Raw genomic sequence first — 21,526 nt, 5'->3', positions numbered from 1 at the left:
GAAATGTGTGACATACGTCTTGGGAATCCATGGTAAAGAAATTAAACAAAAAGCTGTTGAAAGTTACCTTGGCAACATTTCATAAGAGGTAGCAACTTAAATGTCAGCTAATTAGAAAAAGTACATTAAGGGCTGTTTTTTAATAGAAAAGTTCAATTATATTAATTTGCCTTAAGAACTCACCAACATTACCCATACTGTAGGTGAAGATCAGTTTTGCACTCTGAATGCAGGCTTCTGTTTAACGTATCATTGGGGATAACCCTGTGATTGATATTCACGTATTAATTATAACTGTTTATGTTAGATGTAAACTATATTGTTTTGTATTGGTGAAACTTTAATGGTCAGTCTAATCAGAAATTATAGCTTTAAAAGTGACCATTTTATTGAGGTACATGTACACTATGAAGACTGTTCTTCAGTAAAAGAGACAGAAAGGAATCCAATGCTACATTGTGGGTACTACTGTTTTCATGAATCTGGTTGTTCTTCTTATTATTTTTATGATATGAATGCTTGGATTCTTTGAAATCCAGAATTTCACTGATAGCTAATGACTCAGTACGGGCTATTGACATTATTTTCAATCTACAATTAATCGTGTTAATTAATTAATTATTAATAGGTCACACCTGAAGAAGGCTCCACAGCCGAAACATTGTGTTTACTTTTTTTCTTTTCAGCACGGAATAAACCCATTACCTGTTTCTTTGCAGCCTACGCAGCTACCTACAGTACTTGAACTACAATTAATAGTGCTTTCTTAGCTTTTTGCCAATTCAATTCAAAGACAATTTAATTGTCTTTCTGCAAGCTCTTTATATTCCTTTTATTTAAACATGTCAGAGAAGTAATATTACTGTATCTGTGGGATTGCATATTTGTTTAATTCACTTACCAGTCTGCTCTTTTCTTGGGAGCAGATTTTCCCAGCAACACAAAATAACTATTAAATGAGTGCATATTGAGTGGATACTGTATTTTGCTGTTGAAAATTAATGGAAACAAGCAACAAAGAGTGTTTTTTTATTTCACAGGTGTCTCAAACATTGGATTAATTCTGAGCCTAAAAATATATTTTAATCTCAGACATTGTGACTTTTATTTAATTTCCAGGTAAAAAAAATAGAGTTCTAAAGACATAAACACTTTTTTTGTTTACTAAATAATGACACATGATCTAAAATCCCCCAACAGCATCTATCCCTTAAATATCCTTTGTTGAAACAGTGTAAGGGAACAGGTCCAAGATGAAGAAGAGAAACCTTAAAGGTCTGTGGTAATCAAGCTCTCAGTGCTTTATGAAGTTAGTCATTATGTAGCATCTCAAAAGCAAATACTAGAACAAAATGTGTGCTCCATGCAGTGATGGGGCTCAGTTATGGGCTTGTGCTGTAGTGGTGTGGTAACGTTCTGTGCGCTAATTATCTATCTGAGCTGTAGTCAAGGTCTTTGTCTCATTCTACAGTTATGGATTTGGCTTTTGAATAGTGGTGTTTGATTGGTCTTGGCCTTTGAGGTGCAGTGGTGTGCATACGCCAGGATACTTGCACAGAATTTTTCCAGGCAACAATATTCCTATACATGGAGAAAGTGGGACTGGGGCTGGGATCCTGTTTACTTCCCACTGTCAACTGTCCTTTTTGTATTTCCCAGGAGGTGCTTGAAAATGGGAAAGCTGTGTCCCCTCTCCGGGTATGCCATATCAGACCATATCAGCCTGTTTCAAGATGGTGAACAGAGGTTTTAAGCACTTGTTCTCCTAATTCCTCTTAAAGGCCATGGAGGTTGACCCACTGTGCAGTGTGGCAGTGCCACCGTGGGAATATCTTGGTGGTCTTGGAAGACCTGTTGCCACCTCATTTTTAGCCTCTTTAGTGTGTGGACATGTGCTTCCTCTCACTGAAGACGGATTTCCTCCTGGCCATTACAACAGGGGAAAATGACTCTGCAGGTCAGAGCTTCCATGCTGTTCATACTACCAAAACAACTTTTTGTGCCTTTCAGGGGTCAGGTGCCATGTGCAGGTACCAGTAGGCTAGGTGGATAATAGAGGTCTCCAACTCGTGGTGGCCTTTAGGCTCACCTATTTAGCATTCTGGATCCATCCTATCAACTAAATACCACATCTTAGTTGCAACGTGGGCTTCTTCTTCCATGTTTGTCATTTTTCATAGGCTGAAAGTAATGGCCAGCTTCTGAGTCCTTTGCTGGCTCTCCATCACCACAATCTCCTGTTGGCTGTTCACTCTCCTGTTGCATGACGGATTGGGTACTCTTTATACCCAATGACCTTGTCTGAAAGGAAATGCAAGGTTATTATCGTACTGTAGCTCTGGTACCTTGGAAAGAAATGCAGATGTTACCGTTCAAGGTTTCTTAAGTTTCTTAGTCAACCTCTGTGGATTGCTTCCACACTGTTTGGAGTATGTTCTTGGAAATACAGTATCTGATTTAAGGAAATGGAAGCTTTATGATAATGCAAGTAAAAAATGGAAAGAAACATATATACTGTATATAGAGACACCGTTTCATTTTATTTTTTGCAAATATATACAGGGAAATAGAACAAAATACCAATATAGAACTTGCAGACCATAATATTAACCTCTTCAACACAGGTTAGTTTTTGAGAAATCACGTCTATCTTTTGAGTTTGAAGACATTCACTAAATAACATGTAATCAGTTATTATCTGCATCCGAGTACAAAAAGACAAGATGTGTACAACTGATTATCTTATACTGACTTATTTTAAATAAGTTTTTATTTAAACAGTGAAATAATAAATTGGTGCTAAGAGAATCACACCATGACCGAAGTAAGCTTAATTCAAAATATAATTTGTTATACTGTAAATGACTGACGCTTCTGCGTATACTATATATAATTAATGTTCAATATCAAGATGTGGATCATTCACTGTGGACTATGATCCATTTCAAGGCAACAGAAACACAAAGCAAAGCACTGAAAAACATCACTTTACATATATCTCATGAGTTTAGCATAAAGCAAATATAGCTTATAGAATATAAGAAAGGTGACAAAAGAGAGGAGGCCTTTTTACACATCTAGCTCATCTGATTATTAGCAGCTAAGATACCTATGGATCTCATTGAGTAGTGTTAAATGTATTTGTCTGTTTAGGACTAAAAATGCTCCAACTTGTCAAGATTAAATGCAATCTTTCAGTTGTTTGTCCTAAGTCTTTTTGTATTTCCTTTACATTTTCTGTAGTATGTGGTACAGTATACTCTTATTTTGGCATTGTTCATGAATCGAAGTAGTTTACTAACTGTACCTATTTACGCAAATCAGGAACAGCTGTGTTCCCAACACATTCCTCATGCTACACCGCTAATTACAACACCCCAAACTGGACATTCACTCCTTATCTGTACATTTTCCAATCCTTAGAGTTAACACAAAATCATGAATCAGTATTAGCATAACAATTGTCACTTTAGAATATTTGAAGAAAAGTAAAAATTAATTACGTATCAAATGCCTTTTGCTGTAAATTTGGTCTCTGAACAGACCCAGAAGAATCCAAATGGCACAGAAATTAAGTCATGCAAAGGAACAATCATTGTCATCAACTAACATCCTGGAGAGGATATTCAGAGGACTAATATTATATTTGAGTTCATAGCAAAGAGCCCAATCCAAATCCAGAGAGAATTTGTACAATGCATCTGACATACGATATATCAGTCATATCACCACACTATAAAATGATAAAAACAAAACTCTATAGAAAAAGTCCAGAGAAGAATAACAACCTTTTTCTAGGGCTGAGAAACATAAGATATAAGGATACATTTAAATGATATAACCCACGTTATATCCGTCAATATGGTCCCTACAGACACCAGCTGAAGGAGATCTGAAAAAGGTCTCCAAACAATAGAAAATAATACTGTATAAAGTTCAATTATAAAGTTATTCCAAACATCTAGGATACGATAGAAACATGAATGAAATGTCATGACTGCCAGCCAGCAGAGATCAACCCACAAAAGAGCTAACCAGTGCCAGCAGCGGGTTAAACCATCCTAATTCACTTCTCGCTGCTCAATCGTATTGATTCCTCTCCTAGAGAGATTCTACCTTGCCTTTGTTTGAAACCCTCTTGCTATACTTCTTTCGGCTACAGAACTCCCTTTTGCTTTTTGACCATGAACTTGCCTATCGTATTGGATTGGACGCCTGTCTCAGTATCGTTCGGCTTTTGGACTTCCTTTTGCTTTTTGACCACAAGCTCGCCTAACGTTTTGGATTGGACACCTGTTTCAGTATCTACATTCTCCTTCGTCTGCATAGGATCCTCATACCTCATCACTTGGATCCCTTACACCTTATTTAAGATCTTGATCTAATAGGAGGCCAGCAGCTTTTAAAATAATTATTTTTTGACACTTTTGTTAAAAAAAGTATTTTGTAATACAGTTATACAGTATATACAGTTATTTACACAGTATATACACCTTATTTAAGATCCTGATCTAATAGGAGGCCAGCAGCTTTTAAAATAATTATTTTTGACACTTTTGTTAAAAAAAGTATTTTGTAATACAGTTATACAGTATATACAGTTATTTTCCCTATTTTCCCTCGCAAAACAACAGAGACATTAAAAATATAATTCTATTACAGGTTAGAAAATTTTAGTCATATGATTTGTGCATTTAAAAGCAAAAATAAAAAAAAGAAGTTCAAACACAAATAAAATGACACGTAAGTTACAAAGTTTGTAAAATAAATACAAAAAAGGATATCCATAAAATCAAAATTAAAATATGAGACAACATCATACTCCATTGCATGCTTTGAAAATCACTGCAAGCTGTTTCCTCCAGAAAATGAATGTTTTTTGAGACCTCTGTATTAATTCTGATAGGCAAGATAGGGTTTACCATGGAGACAGTTTAATACAATAATAAGGCACAACTCATCCTTAATTGTTAGCATGAACTATAAATAAACTATAAACCAAGTCTTTACAGGTCTCTTATGTCTTTTTGACAACTGAATGTAAAAGAAAATCACTACTATATTGGTAGTCAATATCTTTGATTTATTGTTAAGGAGTACTGAATTACCACATATCCCTAATAAATACTAGAATTATAATTATTAGGATAATTCACTTGAAATAAAACATTCACACACAACTAAAGTGTTACAGTTAATCATTTATCACCCTTTAGTAGTCATTTCTAAAGAAAATTAAGGTTAATTTCTGAAGCTGTTTGCCCTATCTTTGCATGCAAAAGTATATTTGCTAAGTACACTGTAATAATTCAGCTTTACATAAAATTGCATTAACATTTTTTCTCTAAATGTCAATCACAAAACACTTATTTTACACATAGAGCCAAATTCTGGTCACTACGCAAAACACAAAGTCTAGGACAAACCTATGGCTAGTTATCAAGTCCAAATTTGTGGCAAACCGTTATTTGCAGAACAATGCAAAAGTAGAACCACATTTTGGGCAGGGTAACTACACTAGAGATAACCACAGTGGTTGTCTCAGCTTTGGAAGCATGGGCTGAAGACTATTTCAGCATGAAGTGATGTTTATGATTGCATTAAGTACATTTGTGTCTTGATTTAGCATTTTAAAAAAGACAGCTAAGGGAGGCCTTTTCTCATCACAATCATCTGTACAAACAATTCTGCAGGTTATAAGTAGGAGGCATTAAGTAGGAACAGGAACCTTTAAGATAATTACAGTAATGTAAGAAACAAACTACAAAACTAACATAAGAAGAAATTATTTAGACAAAATTTTAAACATAGATTGTAAATGTTAGTCATGGATTTCCACATGTAAATTTAGTGAGATTTTAAGTGGATATTTCTAATCAAACCTTGAGTGCTCAACCTGAACACTTGAAATGTACTATGGGTAATATAATGTCAACAAAAACTACAAAGAAAACTCAAAAACTAAATATATTGAGAGCATGATGTTTTCACTCACTTTACTAAAGTAAATCTAAATTACCTCAGGCACACAAAATTACTTTGAAAAGTTACCCAATTTGTTAAATGGCTTCTATGCACAAAAATAGTAGATCAGATGGTGATCTACTATTTTTAGATGGTGGAATAAATACACCAGTCTCTGTAAGATTCCTCAGTCAGGTACTGAATTTCAAGCTAAGATTTAACAATTGAAGACCAAGGAGCTTTCAAAACAGTTCACAGAATAAGCTAAACTAAGGCAGACATGAGGATGTTTATAAAACAGTTTCAAAGACACTGAATATCCTTTTGAGCATGGTGAAGTCCATTATTAAGAAGTGGAAGGTGAATTGTGCCACCAAGACACTACGTAGATCAGGCTGACTCTCCAAACTCAGCAACCAGGCAAGGAGGAACTTGTAAGGGTTGCCACTGTTAGGCCAACTCAACTCTGAAAAAGCTACAGAGTTTAATGGTGAAGATGGGAAAAAATGTCCCTGAGTAAACAATATCCCAATTTCTCCACAAAGGTGGCCAGTATCTATCTATCAATTACCTAATTGATTAATCAAACTCAGGGTCGGGGGGGATCTCAGCAAGCAACAGGCACAAGGCAGGGCACACCCTGGATGGGATCATTCGTCACAGGACAGACACAAACACACACTCACACCATGGCCAATTTTACAAGCCAATTAAGCTACCGGTATGTCTCTTCATTAAAACTGGAAACACCCAGTTGAAACTGGAGCACAAGTGAACATGGCGAGGACACACAAACTCCACATACATAGCACCCCGGGTCCGGAATTGAACCCAGCTGGGTCAAAGCTGGGCCAACACTTAAAAATTTCTGTCTATTAAAGATCCCAAGCCAACTTGACAGAGGTTGAGTAAGTTTGTAATGAAGAACAGCTGAAAATTACACCATCTCAGTGTGCAAAGGTGGTAGAGACTTAGCCAAGAAGACTCACTGCTGCAATTGCTGCCAAGGGTTCTTTCACCACTGACTCAAAGGGTTAATATAGTAATTATTAGGTGATAAAATGTTAATTTTTGTTGACCTTTACATTTTTCACCTGTAAATGACTAGTTTGACCATTCTCATTTTTATTGAAAATATTCACTTTCGAAAATGTAAATACCTAATTTACCATTCATCAAAAAGGTACAGCATTGGGTATAAAATACTTTTGCAAGGCACCATATCCTGCCTGATGAAATACTGAAAATATACTTGACATTATGGAATGTTACAGGTATGTACTTCTGACCCATCTACAGTAATTCATGACATCAAGCAGGCTTTGAAAGTGGAAGTATTGGGCATTTTCATGTATTTGTTTTGGACTGGCTGTTGTACTTCTTCTTCAGCTAAACGTAAAAAAGCATTAGTATTTCAACCATTTAATTGAAGTCTGCTATTTTGGTGGTGTCCTCCTGGGAACGTTTGGATTAGCGCAGGAGTTGGGTGTAGGGCTAGGGCTTGGATAAGGGTTAAGGATGAGGCTGCTGATCATTCTTACACTTAAAAGCTAAACTTCTTTAAATATGCTAAAATATTAATATTATTCACATAGCAGAAGACGCACATTCCCAGTCTGGTGTTCATGTACATTTTTTTGGAATTGACAGCGTGACCACGCACTGTTTATATAATCAGAATATTCAAATATCTCAAATGAGGTAAGTTAAAGATACTGTATATGTAAAGCAAGTCTTAGTGTATACATTGAAAGAATATAGGGCAATATTATGTTTGAGGTTCCCAAATCCATGTCTCTTTTTTTACTTTCTATATGTTCACCATACAGATAGTGAATTCTATAGACAGAAATATTACTTACTTACCTCTTTCCAGTATTCCAAGAACAGAATAATTATTTAACATGGACAGAATAGGGAATACAGTACTTTCTAGTTATCACAGGCAACCTGGAAGATCATATTACATGTTGCATTAAATCATTGCAACCAATTCTCAAATTAGATTTTTTATTGATGTTCCATGAAACATGTAACAACAGAAAATCAGTTGCTACAGAAATACCTCAAACAGTAGGAACACCTACAGTACATGTATTATTGTAAACCAAAACCTTTGTGGTGGTTTCATACAGAATACTGCATAACTATTGTTAATCAGAAAAGTAGTATATATTCATTGTGAACATAACGGAAAAGAGAAACACCATTGTACAAAACAGGTAATGATATACTGTAAATGTATTAATCACTTTATAACAGAAATGGAGAGCATGTTTAATTACATGAATAAGAAGAATCATGATGACAATGATCATGACGATAATAAAGCTGTGGCTTTTTGTACTCTCAGAAGATAATATCAGCCATATATTTCCGTTTTCCTTTTTAACACTTCCTGTGTACAAAACCTGGACAAACTTGTCCTTCTGCTTTGTTTCAAAGGTGCACACTAGAGCTTCAAAAAGTATAGAAAGAGATATGTGGATCTACATTTCACAAGATGATTACCTGTGGTTGTGCATAAACATATAAACTAGATACAAATTAGATAAAAATGTAACATTCAACATTAAAAAATCGGATGTACCATGTGTAAAATATAATGCTGGCTAGATTGAAGGCTTTTCATGTGGTTTGAAACCCTGGATTCTGTTTGCTCCTCTGGGTTTTGTAACTATTAACTCAGAGAAAATGAAATTCTTACAGGAAAACACATACTGTACATACAGACTCCTAATCATATGCCTGAGTCATTGATGTGCAATTCTGTAACATACAGTATGTTACTCTGGCTCTGTGGTGGAGATGTATTATATTAAAACATCAGTCCAAAATGAAAGACAGAAGTAGATACAAGCTGGAATGCCATAGCTGTTCAATGCCATTGACCATTTTCTCTCAATGAAGGATGCCTATTTCTCTGGCTAAGCCAGATAGCACCCACAAGTGTTCTTGCTCCTTGCATGTGTTTCTCTCTTGGCATTCCAGAAAACAATTTCTATTTCTCTGTCCTGGGGAGTTCTCTGATTTAAAATTCTTCTCCTCGATGCTGCGACCGGTTATGAACTTACCAAAGTGTAGATCATACTGGATGGGGAGAGACAAAGAAAAACAAATATCTGTAAGTCCACAATTTTTACAATTTACATAATTGAAAAGTTGTTTAGAAGCCTTTTGAATAAACTCTGATGACTTCAATACACATTTATGAACACATCTGTTTTACAAGAAAAACAGACTGGCATTATTTCTTATGTGTTATGTACAGTATGTGGTAATTATGACACCACTAAACTAGAATTAATGGCATTTTACACCATTATGAATAGATCACCAGCAATACATTGTTGTAGGATTGTGCTTTTTCCAAATACATTTTAAGTTTCCCAAATTGCAACAGATAACTGTATTATATATATGCTATCAACCCTGGTGCTAGCAGATGGAGGAAGACGATTGTGAATGCTCTCCTCCAATCCTGCTCTAACATTGCTTTTATTCCTGCTAGGAATTGAATGGAAATGATGATTGCAGTGCTATTTGTGTAAATGTGCTTCATTGCAAGCTCACGGATGTCTGACAGACTCGATGTTGTTGCTGCATATCAAGCTGAAGACACTCAGTTCAACTCAGGCCCACACAATGCTGACCGTACTCATTTAATTGTGTGCACTGTGAATCACTGAATGAAATGCTGCCATTAAAAAAAAATCATTATTGGAACATTTAAAGAGGTGGGTTATTCATATTCATACAAGAACTAAACATTGTGTGTTGAGTTTATGCTTGTTCTAATGCTTGATAAGTAATAGACATATGATGGTATGTTTTTAACACTGTGTGAAAAAAACTGATAGGCCTACAGTAGCTCTGGCAGATTCTCACAGACTCACTAGAACTTCCATTATACTATAAATGAGACTATCCTGGTTAGCAGTGTTAAAGAATAAAAAGAAAAGTGAATATCATTAACTCTGTAATGCAGATGTTCACACGTCTAGAACTAGAGTCTGTAATATTGCTTTTGCCAAGATTATTATACAGAGATTTGACAGAAGAAAATTAGAGCCTGCCACTGAGGATGAGGCAATGAGTCTGAAGGCTTATGTTGCCTTCATAAACAATAGAAATACAACTTAATTAGTGCTTTTTAGTGCACTACCACATATGGTGCTAAGAACAGTTTGCCATTAGACTATTGCCATTAATCTTCATTCTTCCTTTGTTCCCCTCTGTGGGTGAAGATTTCTAGACATCAGATGAAAACAACAAAACATATTCAGACAAAGCTGATGTCTCTATTAATAGATGGTAGTTAGCTTCAAAATTACAGCTGGTACAGCTGCAGGTCTGACATGATGCAGTTTCTTCCAAATTTATTGACCATCTATACCAAATACTCTTACACAGAAAACATGAACATGCTGATGTGGCTTTTCAACATCAGACAGAAACTAGAGCCTAAATTACATCTTACATACTGTATTCTTCACCATAACAACTCTTCTTTACAATCATTGTGCCGGACATACTGTACATCCAGGACCTGTATGTAGACTGCTGAAGAGCAAATATGTCTTCTATATATTCAAAACTAAAGCCACTATTTATTTTAGTGACAGAAAGTTTTATCTATATGCTGATGATTAATGAGAAAAAGTCAAATTCTGACTTTTTCTACAAATTCTGTAGCCATGCAAGATTTATTATGTATAGACTACACATAACCTTGCTTTATACAGAAGGATTAAATGATCATGATAAGAACAAGTTGTACAAGAACAGTATGTAAAGTAGCCAGCTGAAGCCCTGCCCAATTCTGACAAGCTACAGTATTTGTCAGTGTCCACTGGCACTGAATTCTTCTCTATGCCCAGTATCACGTGTATGCCAATATACCTGCTAAGTTTTAAACTCAGACATTCAAAGCTGTCTAACCTTGGTCTTTGGAGCAGAATAAAACACAAATCTTCACTTTCATGAAACAATTTGCAAGCACACCCTGCAGCACATCTAAATTGAACTTGCCAGCTTCTTCTTGTTTCATCAAGGACTGTTTGTTTTCATTCAGCCACATACCACTAGGTCTGGTAAATAATAATTAACAATGTAGAAAATGCATGGACAACTGAGTAATGCCAGTGTAAGATATATTTTCAGATCATATTCACTCCCATGGCCTATTTAAAGGAGGAGTAATTTATAAAAAGTTCAACAGCTTCATTCAAATGTTTTGAAACCACTGAGGCGACAAGATTTCTTGCGACAAAAGCGCCAAACAGACACTGAAGAAGCATAAAGGTCATCTTAAAAAAACTCCCCCCGGGAGAGTATTTTACATCTTCAAAGTGCTAAGAGGTCTACACTGGAGATTTACAAGTACTTTGATATCACAGGAGAAACTACTGCCAAATAAATTGTAAACTGATATCATGCTCAGTTCAATTTAAAATGAAGCGATATTTTTGGCCATATCAATGAGTGATTCCCATTGTTACAAAACAGAAATGCTTGATAATGAAAAGCAAAAAAAAAGGTTTCCTGCTTGTGAAGTAAAAAAAAGGTAGGTTGTGTTTGCCAGGTACTCTGCACAAAACATTTACCTTTGTATACATTTTATATTTCTCTTACATCCTCTTAATCCTGATTCAAAGGTCTTCCTGATTTTTGTATCTGTAACTTTCATTGCTCCAATGCAGAAATACATCAAACGTAAGCTTTGCTTCAAATTGAATGCTCTACTTGAAACGTGTAGTTACTGAACCTGTGAGAAAGTTGATCATGTTCGTTTGCTCTCAGCAGCAGGTTTTTAACAACAACTTACAATTACTTTGTTGTTGAGAGCAAATATCCTTGCATTCAGAGTTAATAAAAACCAAGATGTAAGATATACAGAAATGAAAAATAGTAAAAGCAGTGTGAAGGCTCTACAATTTTAAATTCCCTGTTTGTTTAGAAGTCCAATTATGTCTTGTACAACGTCTACATGATTAATGTTCCACGTCTAGAAGATTTTAAATCTCCAATTAAAACTGGAGCAGACAATAGACAATAGAGCAGACAATAAAATGGGCACAGACAACCCATGTACTGTATATTTAAGAGTTGTGGATTTCACAAGAGCACTTGTAGACTTTTTTCAGTAAGTCCTTTTGTATGAAACAAGACAAAAATGAAACATCCTTCAAAACAAGAGCTGCATAGGACAGAAAAATGAATTTTAAAATCACAATTGTTTACGCACACACCTGAAGAATGAAGTATGAACTACATGGATAAGATTATACAGTACATTTCAGCAAACATAATCAGATTTAGCTACACTAAGTACAACACAACAAGCCCTAAAATCACTGTAAATCTAAATTTAAATCTAAAGTTTTCTGAATCCTTTTTGAGATCAAATGCCATGAATCATTCATTTAATTTTGAAATGTTTCAGTACCAGATGCCTCTTTGTCTTTGTTTTAGACTCCGCCACTAACCCAACATTCACAGACATGCAACACAATTCAGAATTAAAAAAAGTAGTATTTAGAAACACAGGAAAAATTAAATTGCACATTGGTCGTGTGATAGGAATCAAGTAGTACAGAATAAACCTACCAGTACAGATAGTAGAAGAAGGAAAGCACATAAAAAGCCATCTTGCACCAGGCTTCTTTTTGACAAAACTTCAGTGTATCCCCATTCATCACTGAAGCAGGATCGTATAATAACTCAGGACTGTCTGTGGGGCTGTGAAAGTACCTGCCAGAAAGCATCAGGACAGTGGAGGGAAGGTTATCTAAAGGTATTTGTTTGGTTTCATATGTGTTTTTTCATCACCTGTTTTTAAAATGTAATTCTGCATGCCAATCTCAAGATGTCACCACAGCCTTGTGATCAAGTCCTGTAATGAGTCATCATTACATAATCCTTCCATATAACAACACTGTTGGTAACTATGAGCATTTATTTACCTTCTACATCCTAGTGGATTTTCACAGTAATACAGGATTGTAAATTGGTGTTTATATATTTATGTTTATTTTTAATAATAATAATAATAATAATAATAATAATAATAATAATAATAATAATAATAGTAATAAATCTCGCTTAACCTCACAGCAACCATCTAGACCAGACACTTTCCCCTTCAACAGAATCTGCTGCTTCATCTGCAAATATACAGTATATCCAATACAATGCACATTCAAAGCCCCTCTGGACAATTCCCTGTCACCCAGAGGACATCATGTATATCCAGAAACCTCATTTACTGCATCTCATGCAGAAAATGCCCAGCCATTTACATTGGTGATACAGGAAGATGGTCTCTAAAGGCCATGATCTTTTCACATCTTTCTGTATGCATCCTCTCACAATGGTTTCAGGACTCTGAAACAAGTAAATGAGAACAATAATTGATTGAGAAACAAATTCAGTCAGTACGTTAGGAAAACATACTGACAAAGAGAGACTGGGAGATGGATCTGTTTTTTTTTCAAAGGTGTGATGGTGACAAACTAGTATTTTGAGAGAAAGTCATTTTCATTCTGTCCACATTGTTACTTTGTCTAGAATTCTAGTCTCTCCTTATTGCTTTCTACCACATAGTGCTACTGAAACATGGCCTTTAACTTTGCCTGTGTTTATGCGTCACATTGACTTGGCAGAACACTTCAACTAAGTATTTTTGAGAACCCTGACTCCTGAAAATTGAAACTGGCAATCTGAGATTAATACTATGACTTGATTTATGAGACCCAGAGACATAGACATTAAAAAAAAAATCTCATTAGAACTTTGCAAAAATTATATAGTTAATTTTCAAAAGATTGACAGTAAATAAAATAAAGCATTCACTGCAATACTTTATTAACATTTAAAGGTTTTATATTTTTTTTATTTTAAAAGCTCACAGCAATTCAGGTTTTGTCCTTTTGCTGTTCCTGATTGTAATTCCAGATTTTGCTTAAGTATTCTATTTTAATATATTTTTTTCTTTTTTAAGTGTTCCTGAAACACTTCATGTTCCCTTGTGAAATGTAAGGTATGTAATGTGACTAATGATTTTAACATTATATTAGTAATGTGTGGCCTTGCTTGGTCTTATAATTGATTCATATCTACAGTATAATGAAAGACATGCATGACCAAGATACAGCATTCCAAGCCATATTTGTTCAGCAAATGGGAAAAAGGAACAAACTGAAAAAAAATTTTTTAAAGTACCTAATAAAACCTAAACTGCATTTCTTTGAGAGATAGGAGGAAACCAAAATATTCAGAGAGAACCTACACAGAGAAATTGGGAGTATCCAAACTCCATACAGAAGGCACTTCTAACTGAAACCCAGAATCCTACTGCTATGAGGCAACAGCAGTAACCACCACACCGCTTTTCTAAAAATAAGCTTATAACTTTTAAAGATACAGTATAAAAAGTGTTAAGTCCAGGAACATATACCTACAGCAGTCTGTTTATCTTTAATAATCTGATTTTTGCTGGAAAGTTTGATATTGCTCTCTTGATGAATATTGTCATATATGAAATAGACTGCAGTGGAATATGAATTATAAAATCACCTTAAGAAGATGTTAGCCCTGGGCTCCACTGGAACATAAGTTAAAGACACCTCGTACTGTACATGGAATGACCAGCTCTGTACTTCTTGTGTTGCCTTACGTATAGTATATCTTATTCAAGTTCATATGAGCATCCAGGTATTAAATCCAAATACTATTTCTCAGCATCATGCAGTGTCTATGTATTAATCAAAGGGGTCAGGTGATGTACAGGGTATATATTAGCAGTCCTGTACAAGGTTAAAAGTTAAAGTTGAAATTGAATTTTTTTGCATTTAAAGTGAAAACTGTACTTTAATACTAGTGCAATAAACCGTTTTGTGTAAGGTGTACAATTTTATACTCACAATATTATTATATTCACCAGTGGTCTGAGTGATGTAAAAGTTCTGAGTTTATAAGTTAAACTTTACATAACCAGAAACTTTGATTTTAATGTGCATGTGCCTTGTCGGGTATCTCAGTTAACATCATATCATGTTTTTGTTTCCTGTCTTTTAAGGCATACAAGGCTGCAGTAAGCAACATCTAAAGCTGAAAGTGCGAGAATTGTTGCAACAAACTGAAGGACACAACTCATCCGAACTAGAAATTCGTTCTACAGCTGAAAAATGTTCGAATTAATACTCTGATTATTTTATACAGCCCTGCCTGATCTAAACATGCATTGAAAATGTTCTAAAGCACTCTTGTAAAAAATATCTTTGACTGAATGATGATGACACAGCATATTTGTGTAGTTCCTACCTCCATGTATTGTAGAAGAGAAGGGGAATATTCAAGCCTACAGTCAACCATTCCTGAGCACACAGGAACATGATACAGAATAGGCCATGGATAGAATATTCTGGCAGCACCAGCTAGGGAGAAAAAAGAGACACAACTATTATGTTTCAAAGTGACATGAATGCATACGTTTCTATAATACTTTATTTTCTGATTTAAGTACATGGCGTATCTTCACAGGTACTCCGTAAGGACATCAGTCTGTCTTAAAGCACATTCATTTTTGAGGTTTATATAACCCTTACATGCAAAGTATTGTATGTATTATATATCAATATATTCCAGTCATAACAACAATAAAAAAGCATGTAAATCCTTTAGGTTTTCCAGACTGAGGAATGTATAAAACTAAATGGAAACATGAAGGGTCAAAACAGGTTGGCACCCTGTTTGAAATTGACTTCCTTAAGGTCGACCAGGAGTTGTAATGGGATTTCCATAGACCAGGGTCAGATGCACATTTTTCCCCATCACTCTGAGCTTCACGAAGGGATTACCAGAATGGACTGACATAAGATCACTTTATTAGCCATATTCAATTTCTTGCATTAGGAATTTGTCTTTTCACATTCCCCAGCTTGCTCTCCATGAGACACACAGGCACACAGATGGGGAGAGAGAAGCTTGGGTTCAGAGTGCAGGGTGACATTGTGACACAGTTTCTTAGCAGTCAAATGAAGGTGTCTGGAAGTCATAAAATGACCTACTACAGTGCACAGTAAAATTAGAAGTAAGAGTGGTGTATAATGTTTTGATGTTTTTTGCTGTTTTGCTCTTATCAGGATGTGTTTGCACTGGGCATTGGACAGCAGTGGTTTGGTTTATTTGATATCCTTTTGAATATGGGTAGTTATTTGCATGTCCCTCTAAGTACATTAAATTATATAAGGGCTTGTTGTGCTCTCATAATGGTATTGTTAAATTACTTCATACACAGACAATAACAGCAGAACCAAACATCAAGACAGATAATTGCAAAACCAGTCTTTTTTTTCAGTTCCCATTAACATTTCTGCCAAAACAAGCTTCAGTAATTCTAGATAATGGACTAAAACTCCATTTTCATTAACCATAAAAATAAAATTAATCTTATCTATTCTAAGACAGCTAGACTACATCATAGGAGTACTGCATATGAGCCTGTAGATAATTTTCAATGGGACTTTTTTCACCATGTTTGACTTAATTCCTTTAACAATAACAAATAAATTAAACCATTTGCTTTGGCATTACTTTTTACACTTTAACATTTAAATACAGAAACAAAACATTACTAAAATATTTATCTTGAAAGACATAGGCATTGTTCATAAGGTGATTAGAAACCTCAAATAGTGAAAATAATCATTAGGTTAGGAGATTAGGTTTGATTGTGTGTTTATAATTTTAAACAGATGTCTCAGATTGTCTTATTAAATCCATTTAGCAGTTGTAAAGCCATATTCATAAACTGGAAGGTTTCTGGGATGACTGCCAGAAATGAGCCATAGTTGTTTGTATAACCTGAGGGGTACTCTCAATCTAAGTAACTCAGGGCCATAGGCTTTTTGCATTATTTTTAACATGACCCTGTAGCTGAAAGAGATCTCTCAGAACAAAATTAGATTTGTCTGCAACATCACCACCCCCTTCTGACAGACCCATATGAGAATGGGAAAGTCTGACATTGAAGACCAACTTTCCCCCTGGTTATCACTGTATGATAGCACTAACATAGTTAAGGAAAGCCATGCTCACTTCAGCTTTAAAAAGGCCAGAAATAAAATGAATCATTAATTAAAACAACCTACTGTATGTCTGGTCATTACAGAACAAGATTAGATAATTTCATGTATTGATCAAAATAGTGTTGTTTAATTGTAGTTGTAGGTGTAAATTAGCAGTAATACCTTGAAAAAGGCCAGGGTAACATCTTCAACAACATGGCTGGGCAACCTATTCCATTTTTTCAAAGTTTCAATCAGGGTTTAAAAGGAGATATACTGTAGTTAAAAACAACACCTAAAACTGGAAATCGTATAAATATATCCCAACATTTGCCTTTTATTGCTTCCCCATTTTCTCAAGATGAAGACAGTAAACACCATAATTTAGTAACATTGTCAATATAACAGTTCCCCGATCAAAAAGCATATATATATAAAATATATATATACATACACTAATGGGTATTCTTACTACCTACACTCAGAACTTGTACACTTTTTATTTCATTTGCCAGCTGTTTGGCCAGCCCAGAGAAATATTTTCACATACATAACATAATGTAATAACATAATAAGAACATAATAAGAGGTTCATCACTACAAAAATACCAAGGTGATTCACTGGGTAATTTTTCAGACTTTGTATGCTAAAATGTAAAAAGGGGAAGATAAGGGTTATGTGGGAGGCGTTATTAAATATAACCAGTATATCTTTGTTAGTTTTCCAGAATACCTCTATGCTTAACTCGTCTTTCTTCATTACCAGCCCCAATAAAAGCTACAAGTTGCATCCATAAATTTAGCAAAAGGGGTGGGCACCATTGTTGGGCTAAAATAGTGAAATGCCTTATTACAAGACCTATTAAGGTCATAGCTTAAGGCTGGTCAAGGAACAATAATAACAGAGTTATTTTGGCCATTAACAGGCTTCAATAAGACATCAAAAGGTTTAAGAGGTTACAATTGATTTAAATTGTGACATTTAAGCCTCATCTAGCTGGAGAATATGCTCTGTGGAACCTTTAAATATTTTATTATCTACTGAGAGCACTAGTTTAGCTCACTGCAGCACATTTAATTCTATGCATCTACTCCTCCTCCTTCTGACTAATGGCTATTATTCACAGGCAGCTTCATTCTTTTTCTTAGACATTTCACATATTACAGTCCCCAATTACTGCCACTTTGCTTTAATTATATAGCATTCATTTGGGACATTCAATACGGGAACATTACACAGGAGTTGTGAGGACGTCTGGGACTTCTCTTGTAAAATGCAAACCGATGCCATACAAGTTTGTCCCTTTCTGAAAAATATATAAACAGAAAGAAAAATGCAAAAACAAAAAGAATATTTTATGCATAAGGAAATTTTAATCACTATTCAATTTAGTAATATGAATAGTCAATGAAAGAACATCAACATATTCTGTATAGAAAATTATATATAAAAGAATTATGCTAAACACCAAAAACATTTAATCGGGGCAGACATTATGCCAATTAAGAAATTTTGCCTTTGCAAAAGAAGTGAAAATATACTTCTTTTGCATTTTTTCATTGATTTTCATTTTTTCAGTGATGATTCAGTTCTGTTTTTATTTTACCCTCTAAAAGTGCTGCTGTGACATGTCATGCTGTAATATAAACTGCAGATCGACTCAGAGAATTTGACAATATTGGCAATGTTAACTGAAAGCAAAATTGTTTTGAAATATTTCTGTAGAATAGATTGCAATGCAAAATAAGATAAATTAATTTTAAATAACTGATTTATGAAACTTTAGGTTTTATGCTAAATTAGTGCAGGGCTGTAAACTTAAAGGATATAAGAAAGGTTACAAACAAGGGGAGGCCAGTTGACCCAACTCAACCATTTGGTAGTTAGTAGTTCATTGATCAATGGACATTATCCAGCCGTTTCCTGAAAGAAGTCATGTTGGTGATATGAATTCAACAAAATGGGTGGTTAGCTTGGTCCCACAACTCTCTAGGCAAAGAAGTGACCCTAGTTCTCTGTTTCACATGCACTTTTAACTAATTCCACTTGTGCCCTCTGCTTTGTATAACTGTCTTGAGGTCCCCCATTCAAAGGGACATTCTGAAGTGCCAGCAGTCAGATCTTTCTGTTGAGTCTGAGGTGAATGCATTGGTCTAAAAACTTCATACTAATTATATAATTATAGTCTGTAAAATCTGTAATAAGCAGATGTTGTTCTGTGCAGAAGGGTCAATTATTCAACTTTCTTTTTTAAAGTAGTAATCCTTTTAGTAGTAGTAAGCAGGGGAAACAAAGTTGAATTGAAAGGAATTGAAGTTATTGACAAGTCAAATGCATGTTTCCAATATTTACCTCCTTTCTTTGATTAATAGAACTTTTATTTGCTGTTGTTATGTGATTTCTTAGTTCTTTGCATTAATAAGCAGGTTTTCTGTCTTGTGATACTGGAGAGTTATTATTTTAGATCGTACACTGCATTCCTTTTGATTTAATTAATATTTCCAAACATGTCTCATTTGTTTCTATATGTATTGTATTATGTATAAAGGGGTTTCCCAATATCTATATGTCACATCAAAATACATTATTCTTTTACGTCAAAACAATGGGCAGTTCAAGGAATATATGCAGAGCCATTTCTCTATGTCTGTGAAGCAACTAACATGGACAAACATCTTTACTCATTAGGACGAAACCAGTTGCAATTAATTAAATCCTTATGAATGCATCAAAAGAGAAGAGAGGATAAAAAGACACACAGACAGAAAAAAGAAGCAAAAAAGGTTCCGTACTCATACTATAGATGTGACTACAGAACTTGAAGGTAATTTGAGTACTAGAAAGATCAACTTTGGAACTCAGGTAAGGGACTTACTGTATTGTTATAAATTTATTGAAAAACTGATTTCCTATTTGTGGTATCCACTAGGCTAAAATAATTATTTCCTTTAGTAGCAGGTTCTCATTTGTCCAAACATCCATTTTAGATCAAGATTATTTAAACCACAGTAGAACCTTGTATTTCATAAGGCTCCAGTTCTCTTTCCCATTATATGGCAACTAGTTGTGTCTCAGTTGCTGGGTAGAGTTCTATGTTTCCATGTATGTAAAAAGCAGGACTCTGATGATCACAGTGTGCACAGTTATCTGTACAAAGCAGTAGTTGAAATGTTCTGTCTTGTACTATAATTAATAAATGTTTGTCCCTTTTATGTTTGCCACCTAGCTATTCCTTAGTTACCATGTTTTCAGGAGAACAAAGAAAACATCTGCCACGTGATGCTGAGTTATCAGTTATTATTATACAGAGGTATAATTGCTAAATTTTCTACATTAAAAAATCAATATATTGTCCTTGTGTCAGGACCTTTAAATTAATTTGATAGATTTCCTTATTTATAGTTATCCCCCCCTACCCCAACTCATCACAATTGCATTTATGTTAGACAAGAAATAATTAAGCGAAGATATTCTTCTTCTTCTTCTTCACAGCCTTAGTCCCAGACTGTCCTGGGGTCAGCTGCTTAAGCGAAGATATTACTGTATGTAAATATTAAGGCAATACCCCATAGCAAGCAGTTAATTTTGAAATGGCTATTTAACAAGTTCAGAATCGGTAGAGTAAAGGAAAGTCACAGAGCTTGTGTATATCCCTCTGTACAGTGTGTCAATTCCAGCAGAACCAGTAGATTTAGGGAGACAGAGAAGCCAAGAAGTATATCACAACACTGCCATCTAATTCTTTAAAACATCCTGAAACACAGATTTTGCAGAATAATGTTCTCCACCCTGTTATAACATTTTAACCTTAACTCATTTTGATATTTTATATCTTACCAGCAAGGATTTTCTTTTGCTTCAATTTTAGATCAAAGAGAACCTCTAGTCTCTAGTTACCATGTATTTTACACAAATCCCAACCTATATCAAGAGTAATACATTTTTGGAATTATTTTCTTTTAAAGCAGACTTAAGCCTCATGGACAGTCATAAAGTGAAACATATTTTTCAAGAGCCTTATTAAAATTAAAAGCATCCCAGCCTGCATTTCCAAAGCTATCTGAGATCAATTAATGAAAATAAGAAATAATAGTAACTTGCATATTTCATATATTTTAAATTAAGAAAAAAATATATATCTCCATCCTTTTATTAACAGTACAGTTGCATAATAAATTTAAAGTAATTTACTAATGTTATCCAGAATATGGATTATATTGCATATTGTTTAGGGTCTAAGATCTGTGTATGCTCCACAGAATACAAAATACAATTATATATTACTCAATTTACTTTGTTTTATAAGTATGAAATCATTTAACTTTAAATTTATTGAAGAGTCTTTAATGTAAAATTAATTGCAGATTCTCTTATCCTGATCTTTCTTATAATTCTTCCACTAAGTCTTCAAAATAGAAATCACATGACTGCTATACAGAATGACATTCCTGTGCTATATCTTGGATGAGCAACAGGCACAAAAGAAGATACA

The 21,526-nt window shown here is 34.6% G+C and overlaps 1 protein-coding gene across 1 annotated transcript in view; it reads right to left on the bottom strand.

Moving 5' to 3' along the window:
• Nucleotides 1-2,174: 2,174 nt before the first annotated feature.
• The window catches only part of cnih3 (cornichon family AMPA receptor auxiliary protein 3), a 53,194-nt gene continuing 33,842 nt past the window's right edge, over nt 2,175-21,526 (bottom strand). Inside the window, exons 4-6 of the mRNA XM_088935875.1 lie at nt 15,289-15,401; nt 12,574-12,717; nt 2,175-2,256 (exon numbers count right to left, since the gene is read on the bottom strand). Of these exons, the coding sequence (XP_088792001.1) occupies nt 2,175-2,256; nt 12,574-12,717; nt 15,289-15,401 (339 nt within the window). The remainder of the gene's footprint in view (nt 2,257-12,573; nt 12,718-15,288; nt 15,402-21,526) is intronic.

Source organism: Atractosteus spatula, chromosome 2 (genome assembly GCF_055471065.1).
Source record: "Atractosteus spatula isolate fAtrSpa1 chromosome 2, fAtrSpa1.hap1, whole genome shotgun sequence".
In the NCBI taxonomy this organism is placed as follows: domain Eukaryota; kingdom Metazoa; phylum Chordata; class Actinopteri; order Semionotiformes; family Lepisosteidae; genus Atractosteus; species Atractosteus spatula.
The sequence above is the reverse complement of the archived record's forward strand: the minus strand, read 5'-3'. Positions and strand labels throughout refer to the sequence as shown.